The 13066-nt window shown below is 45.0% G+C and overlaps 1 protein-coding gene across 5 annotated transcripts in view; it reads left to right on the top strand.

Moving 5' to 3' along the window:
* Positions 1-13066, top strand: part of SEPT6 (septin 6) — an 89423-nt gene that overhangs the window by 50340 nt on the left and 26017 nt on the right. For all 5 annotated transcript variants that reach the window (XM_006872097.1, XM_006872098.1, XM_006872096.1 and 2 more), the window contains exon 5: positions 2305-2466. In XM_006872097.1, the coding sequence (XP_006872159.1) occupies positions 2305-2466 (162 nt within the window). The remainder of the gene's footprint in view (positions 1-2304; positions 2467-13066) is intronic.

Here is a 13066-nt window from a genome sequence, read left to right on the forward strand (position 1 = left end):
TCTCCCATGTAAACTATCACATAATTCACAATAAAATATTTTATTAAAAAAAAAAAAAAAGATTGCAGTATTGGAAACCCTGTTCTATAAGGTTGCTGTGAACCAGAATAGACTCAACAGCAATGGGTTTATTTGGGGATTTGTACTAACCTAAAGGTTGGAAGTTTGTACCCACTTAGCGGTGCCGTGGAAGAAAGGCCTATCTGGTAGCATAGTGGTTACGAATCGGGCTGCTAACCTCAAGGTCAGCAGTTCAAAACTACCAGCAGTTCTGCGGGAGAAAGATGAGGCGTTCTGCTCCTGTAAGGATTTACAGCTTTGGAAACCCTGTGCAGGGTCACTATGAGTCGGAACCGACTCCACGGTACTTAACAACAACCACTTTGTTGCCCTGCCCTGCAAACATGTAGAGGGCGTCAGTGAGTCATGTGACTGGTGGCCTGGTGCACAAGCTGGTGAAAAGCCACAGGGAGAATTGACTCTACCAACTGTACCACCTTGGCAAGGGCATTCCCCTCCTTAAAGACTTCAAGGGAGGTACCTCCAAAGTCTGATGTTTCCTTGACCTAGCACTGGAAGCCCTGTGTAATATCAGCCTCGGGAGCCCGTGGTGGCTTCAAAGAACAGAAATGTATTTTTGCCCTGTTTAGGGGGGCTGGCAGCACCAGCTATAAGGGAGGCGCTCTCTCTCTGTGTCAGCTCTTAGGGAAGGCCGTCATCTCAGTTTCTGTAATCCCAGCATTCCGTGGCTCCTTGGTGAGCTTCACGTGATAGCTATCTTCCCTGTTCTGTGCTATCACTCAGAAGTGATCAGGTTTGGGACACATATGACACTAACATGGCCTCATTAACATAATAAAGAAAACCCCATTCCCAAACAGGATTACATGGACTGGTATAGGGGGTTGGGATTCCAATACATATTTTGAGGAGATACAATTCACTCTGTAGCAAAGCCTAAGCTGAGATGTGAAGGAGGCAGTTTGTCCTCCAAGTCTGGAATCCCAGACTCCCCTTCCAGAGCCTGAGCCCCGTTCATGCCTCCCTCATGGAGTCTACTGACAGGAACGGCCACTCTTGGGTATGTTCAATCTCTCACCAAGGCGCGTGCAGCTCAAGTTGCTTTACCTTCAGGCAGTGGAAGCCTTGTGCTTTCTTGGAGAAATGGCAATGATCAGGGTTCAGTTGGGTGGGCCTTGGGGATGGCACAAGGCCTTTCTCTTTCTCTCTGAAACTGGCCATCTATATATAGTGAAACCTGGGAAAGCCCGGAACTTAATGAGATGGCCTTCTTTTTCCAAGTTTTCCAAGTTTTCTGCCTTTGACAAGGGCTGTCTTACTACTTGTCTATTACTCTCTATCAACGGAAAAAATTTCAATTTCCTTTCAATGATAGGTTTTTGCCTTCCATAAGTTCCAGCTTTTACAGGATTCTGTGTTCTTAACCCAGAAAGTAGGCATGCGTCTTAGGCATTATAACTGTTCTTTTGTACACGTCTCAGATCAGATTGGGATCCTAATGTGGTATTGTAGGATAAGGACTTGACTGCCAGCCACAAGGTCAGTGGTTCAAAATCACTAGCAGTTCAAACCCACCCCTCTCCTTGGAAACCCAATATGGGGTTGCTATGAGTTGGAACCCACTAGACAGCACTTAACAACGACAACAACAGGTCAAATTGTTAACTGAGAGCCTAGCTCACCTAACTGGGTTGGTTAGTCAGTTTTTCATTGACAACCAAACCCAAAGAAACCCACTTCCATCTAGTCAGTTACAACTCATAGGGACTCTATATGACAGGGTAAAACTGCCCTGTAAGGTTTCCAAGGTTGTAAATCTTTACAAAAGTAGATGGCCACATCTTTCTACCGCTTCTCATTGGCAAAATGGTGGTAAATTATACCTCTGGGAGGGTTATAAGGAGTCCTGATGACGCTGTGAGTTAGCCAGGTTGGTGGCTCAACCCCCTCAGTCACTTGCAGAATAAAGATAAGGCTGTCTGCTCCTATAAAGATTTACAGTCTCAGAAACCCTATACAGGGTGTACATGAGTTGGAATCAACTCAATGGCAGTGGATTGGGGGAGGGCTATTGCATTAATCTGTGTAAAGCACATAGTTTAGTGCCCAGTGCATAATAAGCATTCAATGTTTTTATTGTATTGCTATTTGGCTATGGAGGTGGCCCCATCCTAGCTCATTGGGGTGAGCTAGTCCCACTGGCAACTGACGGAAGTCCTAGACCATGTTCCTTTCAGGTAAAAGCCACCAACACTGATCCCACTTTGCTCTTTCTTTCTCTAGGTGAACATCATTCCCATCATTGCCAAATCTGATGCCATTTCTAAGAGTGAGCTAACGAAGTTCAAAATCAAAATCACCAGCGAGCTTGTCAGCAATGGGGTCCAGATCTACCAGTTCCCTACAGATGATGAGTCAGTAGCAGAGATCAATGGAACCATGAACGTGAGTGGAAGTCCAAGGCTTCAACTTTCTGATCATTTGATCTTCCTTATTATCATTATTAAGGAGCTCTGGTAGCGTAGTGGTTACCAGTTGGGCTGCTAACCTCAAGATCAGCAGTTTGAAACTCCCAGCCGTTCTGTGGGAGAAAGATGAGGCTTTCTGCTTCTGTAAAGATTTACAGCCTCGGAAATCCTATCCAGGGTCACTATGAGTCGGAACTGACTCTACAGCACACCACCACCATTACCATTCTCATTATTGGAGTCCTGGTGTATGTAGTGCAATAGAATCAGCACTGGACTGCTAACCACAAGGTCAGCAGATCAAACCCACCAGCAGCTCCTTGGGAACCCCATACAGGGTTGCTATGAGTTGGAACCAACTCCACGACACTTAACAACAACAAATAACAATAACAATTATCATTATTTACAAGCTATCAGTAAAACGTCTTCCCCATCCATCCCAGATATTTGTGAGAGAAGATCCAGAACCCAAAGCACTCCTCTCTCTTAGCGATGTCTGCTTCAAAGCCCAGAGATACAGAGACTAATAAGCAGGAAACAAAGGGGAAGCAAATGGTTGACTCCAGGAAGAGTCTGGAGCAGGAAATTCAGACCTTTCATTCCACCCACCACTTTGATGCTACTTTGGTCTTGGAAGGCAAAGGATCTCTGACTCTAACCAAATGATGGTGGGACCATTGAGGCAGTTGATGAAGGAAAGGCTGAAAAAGTTGATTGGTTTTGGGAACTCAGGGATCATCTATACTCAGATGATCATGCTTTCTGCCCCTGGGAGGAAAAATGATCTAGAGCCTCCAATTTTACTGGTGACTACAGAGATGCTGGAATCCTGCTGTGACCTTGTAGAATAAAGCACTGGACTGCAAGGTCAATTTGAACCATGGGGTTGGCGGTTCAAACTTACCAGCCTCTCCTTGGAAAGCCTATACAGGGTTGCTATGAGTCAGAACCGACTGGTCGGCAGTTAGCAATAGTAAGAGAAATGCTATTACTAAATTTCAGGGTTTTTGTTGTTAAGTGCCATCGAGTCGGTTCCTACTCACAGCAACCCTATATATGCATTAGTTTTTATAAAGTGTGAATGGATAAAATTAAAAAAAAACAAAACTTGCCATCTTTCCTCTCCTTCCCTCCTCCCCACTAGTAGAAGGATGAGTAATGAAGACGGCAGAGTTAAACATCTCCTCATGAGTCTTTACAACGCGTTGATGCTGTTGCTGTGAAATCGTCAATGTTGTGATTTCAGGGAGACAGTTAATAGCTTTCTGAAAGCCTCTGCTTTGGAAACAGATTTCTTTTTCTCTATTGGAAGGCATCAGTTTTTCCTAATGACATAATGCCTGGGTATAGCCAAACTCAGGAAAGCCGAGTAATAAAAGCCATTTTTAGAAAACTTTCCTGCTGCCACCACCCTCTAAATTGGCATTAGAGAATCAGCTGCCACCTCTTATGAATTGGTCAACAGATTTAGCATAGCAGGGTGGCAGGTCATTGTCTCACATATCTTCCTGCCCATCTGTACACCCAAGAGCCAAACCCAAGCCTGTTGTTGTTAAATCAATTCCCACTCACAGTGACACTGTAGGGCAGAGTAGAACTGCCCCCACAGGGTTTCCAAGGCCAAGATATGTTGATTATTACAAGCCTGCCATCATCTTTGACAAATTTGGCTAGGCGGATGGTAGTAGGTGGAATTGTTTCTTTGATGAGTAACAAGCATTCAGGGGCAAAAAAAAAAAAAAAAAAGACTGTTTATTCCCTGAAGCAGTCAGGGCATTTTGATGGCTAATGGGCTTTGTTGTGAGAAGAAAACCCAGGTGACAGATAAATGGGGGCCTAGAGAGGTGTTGTCTGGGTGTCACCTCAGAACATCAACCTCCATAGAAACTTTCCAAACTCTAATTCCCTAAATCACCAAGCGGTTCTCAGCTTTGTGGCTTGCTTTGATAAGAATAAACAGGGACCAAGTGAGTTGTCAAGGCCTTGGTTGCTCAGTGATAGAATCCTCGTTTTCTGTGCAGGAGACTTGAGTTTGATTACTGGCCAATGTACCTCATCCCCAATCACCTCCTGTCTGTTAGTGGAGGCTTACATGTTGCTAGAATACTAAACGGGTTCCAGCAAAGCTTCCAGACTACAATAAACTAGCAGGAGAGGCAGGCCTGGTGCTCTGCTTCCTAAAAGCATCCAATAAAAACCCAGTGGATCACAGTGGTCCAATCTGCAAATGATTATGAAGATTGTGCAGGACTGGACACTAGTGCATTCTGTTGTATGTGGTGTTGCCATAAGATGGGGTCTGACTTGACAGCAACTAACAAGCAGTGAGTTCTCAGTCATCTCAAGTTGTGAATCAAAAGTACATCTCATGACATTATAGATTAGGAGTGACAAGAATCCTGGGCTCTGCTCTTAACTCAGTCCTGGCCTCCTGCTTGAGTCTAGGGTCAACCTCAAGATTGGAAACTTGTCTTACTATAAAGTAGCAGTCCTCAACCATGCTATTTTGGTACCCCTATGTGTCTTGATAGAGTCCTGGTGTGGTGCTGTGGGTTAATGCGCCAGACTGCAAAGCCGTTTGAACTACAAGGTCAGTGGTTCAAGCTCACCAGTGGCTCCTTGGAAACCCTACACAGGGTCGCTATGGGTCGGAACCGACTCGACAGCACTTAACAACAACAACAACAAATGTGTCTTGATGGGATTCCAAGGACCTATGGATCCTTTGTTATTCATAACAGTCCAAAGTTTGCCAGTGTTTCCCTTTTTAAAAATTCATTGAAATGGATTCAGAGTTATCCCTATAATAACATCGTTTAGCACTCAACTCCTTTGCAACCTGCCATGCTTTTCTGATAGGGAAAAAGAGATGGCCTCATAGCTATTGTGCCTGGATTGGGCATGCCATGGAAGTAGTGGGTCATGCATGTGAATGCTGTGTGTTGCATGCATTGTGATGGGGGAAAGGATGGGGAATTGTGGATATAAAATATGTACCCAGGATTGCAGGGTCTGCCTGACACTGGAACAACTGTGTCAGAAGTCCCAAAAATCTTCAGACAAGCTGTCAGATATGAAGCTGCGTCATCAGGTAGGAGGAATGAGTGCTGGCCTTTCAATTCTGAATTTGACTCCAGCCCCAAAGCCTCAGCCACCCAGCCAATTGTCATGGGAATTAGACTGGAAAAAGTAGAAGAGGTCTCTTGCTTAACTAACTGTCCAGCCATCGCTAGGGATTTTTATAGTAGAAAATACAGTGGTGAAGTAATGAGGTCTCAGCTGCCCTCTTGGCTTTTGGGTGGCTCTAAAGAACCTTATTCAGATGGAGAGGGCAAGAGAAGGAACTTTCAGCCCATGTTCTGATGTCTCTCAAGGTTATAGAGTTTAATACTCAAAATTGCTGTTCTTTCAATTTAATATTGGTCTTCAAATGGCTCAACCTATGGCCAGGGCCCATGGGATACGCCCTAGTTAGTTAGCTCAGCTGCTGGGTCACCAGTGAGGTCTCCGGTGTGGTCCCCATCAAGGCCAGCTCATTTGGCATTTGGGCCTAGTGAGAGCACATGAGCTCCCAGCTAGGTTGCAGCCCTCCCTTCTCCTTAGTCGGCAGTGGTAGTCCCATTTTGTGCATGTACTTGTGTAGGAAGAACCAGGGAGCGACTTGAGAGAAAGTCAGACAGTTCTCTTGCTCAGTCTTCAGGAGCTGCCTGAGATTGGGGGTGGGGGAGGGGACCAGGGGAATGGAGGAGGGAACTTGAGCAAAACTGGCAGCACAATGGAAGAAGACAAACCCAATGTGGATATCATCAGACAAGCAAAAAAGGGACTTGACAGTGTCTATTTCCCCAGGCTGAGGGGGACAGTCATTAACATCTACCAAGTATAATGGATATGGTGGAACCAGAATAAACAAGTGTTTGGGGTCATCAAACACTTTCAACTGTATTGAGAGGAATTGAAGGGACAAACAAGGCAGAAAATGCAAACAGACTTCCAAGAGGAGGCTTGGGACTATCTCTGGAGTTTTCTGACCAATCTGGCGCCACCTCTCAGAGGCCTCCAGGGAGTTAGAGCTACACAAATTCCCCTAGGAGACTGTCCCTGTTTCGGCAGCAGCACTGCTCTGTCCCCACACGGTGTCATGCCTGTCAGGCTCCTGCAGGGACCTGAATAAACTCTCAGATTGGATCCCGTGGGTAGGACCTGGGAATGTGGTGGTGATGGTGGGGATTCTCATATCGCTACTTGGCTCAATTCCATTCTGGTTATCATGACAATCTGTCTGTCATCCAGATCACCTGCCCTTCGTGGGTAGCTGACTTCCAGCCCATGCCATTTAGCCAGGGGATAGAGTACAGGCAGCCCTCAGGGAGACTGCAGAAGGCCTGAGGTTGAGAGTTAGACATCCAGGCAACACAATTCACCTCTCTGCACCCTAATTCTGCCACTTTACAAATGGGGTTTATAATACCAGACCCACTGCCAACAAGTTAATTCCAATTCATAGAGATCCTATATAGGGTTTCCGAGACTAAATCTTTACAGGAGCAGATAGCCTTATCTTTCTCCCTCAGCGCAGCTGGTGGGCTTGAACTACCAACCTTGCTTGAGGTTAGCAGTCCACTGCTTATCAATAACTGCCCTATAAAGGATCTCTGGTGGCACAGTGGTTAAGCACTTGGCAGTTCGAACATGCCTAGCCACTCTTCTAGAGAGAGAACTGGGTACCTGCTCTTGTAAAAACCTGTTCTGGTGGCATATTGGTTAAGCCCTTAGCTGCCAACTGAAAGGTCATCAATTTGAACCCACCAACTAACTGCTCCACAGAAGAAAGATGTGACAGTCTGCTTCTGTACAGATTTACGTCCTTGGAAACCCTATGGGCCAGTTCTACTCTGCTCTGTTGCCTCACTTGCAGACAAGAGAGGTTTTGGTTTTGTTTCTTTTATCTGCTCCCATCAGGATTACAGCCAAGAAAACCATATGGACAGTTCTACTCAACAACACCCAACAACAAGAACCACAAGGCTATTGTGAGAATCAAATGAAATGTGGCTGGGAGCACTCAGAAATTACATCCTTGCATCTGCATATGAGAACAGACTTTGAGGCCAGTTGCAAAGGAGTGGGCTGTCAGAGGTCTTGGGAGCGAGCCCTCTGAAGCCAGCTGGATGGAGACTGAATGTTTTAGAGCAGGGAGGAAGTTAGAGGAAGAAAATGACAGCCGCTTGAGGAGGAGGGAAACAAGTGACCCTGCCACCCTAATGGACAGGGTCTCTTCTAGATAAAAATGAGACCCAAGGGGATGCTGACATTTTGATGTCATTGTTCTCTTCTTGAGATTTGTTTCTCTTCTTTCTTCTGGTGACCAGAGAAGTACCTCCCACTTCACAGGCCTTCCTTTCCCATCAATTTCAGCTGAGAGGCAAGGACGAGCGTGAATTGGATAGCAAAGGTTTCTCTTTCTCCTTCCTCCATCAGTCTGGTCTTTCTGCTCTTTCATGTCATGTGGCTGAGACCATGTTTTGGGGTCTCTGCAGGAGGGAAACTATGTTTCCTGAAAGTGGCCATCGATTTCAGGCTCCCAACAGGCCCATGGACAGTATTTTCAGGAATTCAGAGCTCTCCTAATATCCCATGTGTTACATGCCCAACTATTATGTTTTTATACAGATAATGCACACATTATCTGGTTTTTGCAAACTGCACAACTCCCTCATAAGTCAATTTCCTGTATGCATATATATGATACCCCTTGAACATTCATTCATCTACTGTTATTATTGTTGTTAGGTGCCATGGAGTCAATTCTGATTCTTAGCAATCCCATGTGACAGAGTAGAACTGCCCATAGGGTTTTATAGGCTGTAATCGTTTTCTTTTGTTAAGCTTTTATTGTGAATTGAGTGATTCACAATAAAACGGGAGAACATCAGTTTTGTACTCATGCTATCGTATTTTGTTTCACTGAAATGATTAAAATCCCCTCCATGCATCATCATTTTACAATATTTGCTTCTATTCCTTCTGTTTTATTGGGGGTTTTTTGATAGGCACAAAAGCACTTAGGAATATACAATCATTTAAACAACCAAAGGGTACACATCCTGCAAGCCAGCCTCCTGACCACCAGCACACAGCCTTTCTCTTTCCATGAGTCTAGAGTCCTCAGCTGCTCTATCTCTCCATGCCATCATCTCTGCCTCCGTCTCTGGTGTCGCTGCTTTAGGCTGTAATCTTTAATAGAGCAAATTGCTAAGTTTTTCTGCTGTGGAGCCACTGGGTGGATTCAAACCACCAATGTTTTAGTTAGCAGCTGAGTGCTTGACCATTGCACTACGAGGGATCCTTTCCCTCTGTTCTTGTTAAGTGCTGCTGAATCTGTTACAACTCACTGCGACCCTGTATAGGGTTGCCGAGGAGTGGCTAGTGAGTTTGAACCACCAACCCTGTGGCTCAAACCGACCTTTCAGTTCAAACCGACCTTGCAATCCAGTGCTTACCCTACAGTGCCATACCAGGGCTCCTTCCCTCTACTAAGACTGCCAAAACATTTACCTCACATCCTGTGTCCTCTTTCCTACCTAACTAATTCAGGGACAGTCAGAGGAGTGGGAAGGTGAAGAAGACAGTATCTGTAATAACTGAGAGAGTGTGAAGGCAGAGCAGTTTCATCTGGATGGCCAGAAGCCCCTTGGGGGATGAATAGATGTCCTGGTGCTAAGTTCCTGTTGGTCCTGTCTTGGAGTGCAGAGCTAAAAGAAAGAGGAACAACTGGTCATGGGGGCAACATGCAGATTAAATAATAAAACCACAGACAAGACAAATTTGTTAGAGGTTTCTCGGAAGTGGACTACAGTTTGTAGTCTAGCCTTGCAGAGCAATTCACCCAAGTGGTTGTTCAAGGGCTTGCCTCATCTATTGCTTGAGGCCCCTAAATGGGAGCAGAAAGCCAGTAAGGGATGGACTTTGAAGTCAGTGACATTTGGAATCCATACCTAGCCCTGCCACTTATGACTGTGTGCCTGTTGACAAGTTTCTTAGCCTTTTTAAGGACTCGGTTTCCTTATGCATAAAATGGGGAAAATAAGAGTACCTACCATGACTGGCAAAAGGAGCCCTGGTGGTGCTGTGGTCAAGCAGTCAGCTGCTAGCTAAAAGGATGGAAGTTTGCATCCACTAGCCTATCCATGGGAGAAATTTGTGGCAATCTGCTTTGTTAAAGATTTACAACCTTGGAAACCCTATGGGGAAATTCTATTCTGTCCTATAGAGTCACTTTGAGTCAGAATTGGCTACCATTACTGAACATTTTGATCAGAGAGTCTCTAGAAGAAATCTGAACAAAAGGGGGGAAGCAGAACAAATCTAAAATTCTCATGGAATCTAGACTTTCTGGAGCCAGAGAGGCTGAATGAACCCTCAAAACCTGAGATAATCTTTAAACCTTAAACCAAAATTATCCCCTGAAGTCTCCTTAAAACCAAACAGCAGATTAGTTTAACGAGCAAAGAATGCCTGCCTTGGGTATTGTACTCTTATAAGGTTCTATCTATCCGAGAGGGGACTTCAAAGAGTTTGCAGGAAAATTCCATTCTCTTTTAATTCCATTTTTCCACAAACTTTTTGAAGGTCCCTCTTATATGGAATCAATTTGACCGCAATGACTAGAAAGGTTACGTAGAAAGCTTAGAGAGCAGTGAGTTGATGTTTATAGGGAAGGAGTGATCCAGAAAAGGAGGGTAAGAATGGGGCTGCTAACCACAAGGCCAGCAGTTCAAAGCCAACAGCCACTCAGAAGATAAGACTGTGTGCACCAGTGAAGATTTATAGTCATGGACTCATGGTCATGAGTCCACCATGATTCAGAATTGACTGGAAGGCAGTAGGTTTGGTTTGGGGTTTTACCTACCTCACAGCTTTGTTGTAAAGATTCAATCAGATAATACAATGTAAAACACCTGGTACATAGTCAATGCTTAGTAAATTGTTGTTGCTGCTAATACTACTTCTATAGGTACTAGTGCTACTACTGCAATTGTGTGGTGCTGTAGGATAAGCACTGGACTACAAGGTCAGCTTGAACCACAAGGTCAGCGGTTCAAATTCACCAGCCACTCTTTGAAAACCCTATACAAGGTCGCTGTGAGTCGGAACCAACTCTCTGACACTTAACAACAAGGTGCCTTGGAAGCATAGTGGATTACAAACTGGGCTGCTAACTGCAAGGTCAGCAGTTCAAATCTACCAGCTGCTCTGTGGGAGAAAGATGAGGCTTTCTGCTGCCATAAGGCTTTTTTTTTTTTTTTGCCATAAAGATTTACAGCCTCAGAAACCCTATGCAGTGTCACTGTGAGTTGGAACTGACTCAGTGGCACACCAACACCAAAAACAACAACAACTTTGTGAAGGGAGCCCTGATGGCATAGTGGGTTCGGTGTTGGTCTACTAGCCCCAAGGTCAGCAGTTCAAACCCACTAGCTGCTCTGAGGGAGAAAGATGAGGTTGTCTGCTCCCAGAAAGATTTACAACTTTGAAATCCCTATGGAGAAGTTCTATTCTGCCCTGTAGGCTTGATATGAGTCAGTGGCCGTGGGTTTAGTGGGCTTACTCTGTGAAGGCAGCTTTGACTTCCCAGGAAGTTATTTGCTCCCTCCTCTGTATTCTGGAGTCCAGGTGTGGTGCCATAGAATAAGCACCTGACCTCAAGGTCCCTTTGAAATGCAAGGTTAACGTTCAAACTCACCAGTCGCTCCTTGGAAATCCTGTGCAGAGTTGCTATGAGTTGGAACCGACTCGACGACACTTAACAACGACTCTGTGTTCTAGAGCATGTGAGCCTGTTTACTTCATGATCTTGCTACATTATCTTTCTCCTCTATCAGACTGTGCACTCTCCAGGGCCAGTGTCTATGCGTTTTCAGATTTAGATTCTGAGTGCTGAGCACACAGTAGGAGTTCAGTAAATATTTGTAGAACAGATAGATGAACAAGTAGGTCAAAATAGTGGTTTCTTCAAACAGGCTAGGGAAGCTTGTTCCACTCACTAGCACCCACTGCCAACAAGTTCATTCCAACTCATAGTGACCCTATAGGACAGAATAGGGCTTCTCCTTAGGGTTTCCATGGCTGGGAATCTTTACAGAAGCAGACTGCCTCATCTTTTTCCCATGGAGGGGCTGGTGGGTTTGAACCACTCACCGTTCAGCTAGCAGTCCAACACTTAACCCATTGTATATCACCAGGGCCCCTAAGCTTGTTCCAGTGATCTTTTAACCAGTCGGTGGAAAGCCCCTTTAAGTAAAGCTGCATGCAGTCAGGGTCATCTGCATTTATTCATTGGTTCTATTAGGCCAAGACTGATTTCAGCACTTGTGACCTGGCCAGCTCCCCATAGAACTAACAAGAAACGGTGAGCATCTCACAGGTCCCATTTGGGCTGTTGGAGACACAAACCCTTATCAGCTAGACCTGTGTTGCTGGTGTTAGGTGCTTTTTGAGTCGATTCCCACTCATAGTGACCTCATGTGTGCTGAGTAGAACTGCTCCATAGGGTTTTTCAAGTCTGGGAACTTTCAGAAACAAATTGATAGGCCTGTCTTACAAGGTGCTTCTGGATGGGTTTGACCCACCAAACTTTTATCTAGTAGTCAAGCACATAACCAGCTCCTCATTTTTCCCTGCAAGCACCAAACTCATCTCCTTGTATGTGCTTTGCCGTGACACTGTAGGATAAACACTGGACTGCAAGGTCGGTTTGTACTGCAGGTCGGCGTTTCAAACTCACCAGCCACTCCTCGGAAACCCTATACAAGGTAGCTATGAGTCAGAACTGACTTAACGGTGCTTAACAACAACAACCATTCCCACAGCCCTGCTACTGCCATTCAAAGAGTATTTATGGAGTGGAGTCCCTGGGTGGTACAAACGGTTAAGCAATAGGTTACCAACCAAAAGGTTGACAGTTCAAATCTACCCAGAGACACCTCAGAAGAAAGGTCTGGCAATCTGATTCCAAAAGGTCACAGCCATTGAAAACCCTGTGGAGCAGTTTTCTGACACACATGGGGTTGCCATAAGTCAGAATCAACTCAATAACAACTGGGTTTTGGTTTACGTGCCGAGTACCAGACCATGTGTAATAGTTAAGATTTTGTGTCAACTTAACTGGGCTAGGATTTCCAGTCATTTGGCAGTTGAGATATGGTTATTCCTATGGTGAAACCTAATACAGGGCAACTGTATGATGATTGGCAGTGAGTAGCCAATCAATTGAAAGGATGCTTCCTTGGGAATGTGGCCTGCTCCCAGTATAATGGGCATGCAGGAAAAGCTTGCTCTGTTTTTCTGTTGGGGACCTGGGATTCTACAATTGTAAGCAATTTCCTTGATAGAAACTTTTCTTTATATATATGTGTGTGTGTGTGTGTGTTGTTGTTGTTGTTAAGTGCCGTCAAGTCAGTTCTGACCCATAGTGACCCTGCAGAGCACTTGCTGGATTTGAACCACTGATCTTTCTCCTAGTAGCTAAGCACTTAACCGCTGTTTTACCAGGTTACTTTTGTTTTCATTAT

This window comes from Chrysochloris asiatica, unplaced genomic scaffold (genome assembly GCF_000296735.1).
Source record: "Chrysochloris asiatica unplaced genomic scaffold, ChrAsi1.0 scaffold00183, whole genome shotgun sequence".
Classification (NCBI taxonomy): domain Eukaryota; kingdom Metazoa; phylum Chordata; class Mammalia; order Afrosoricida; family Chrysochloridae; genus Chrysochloris; species Chrysochloris asiatica.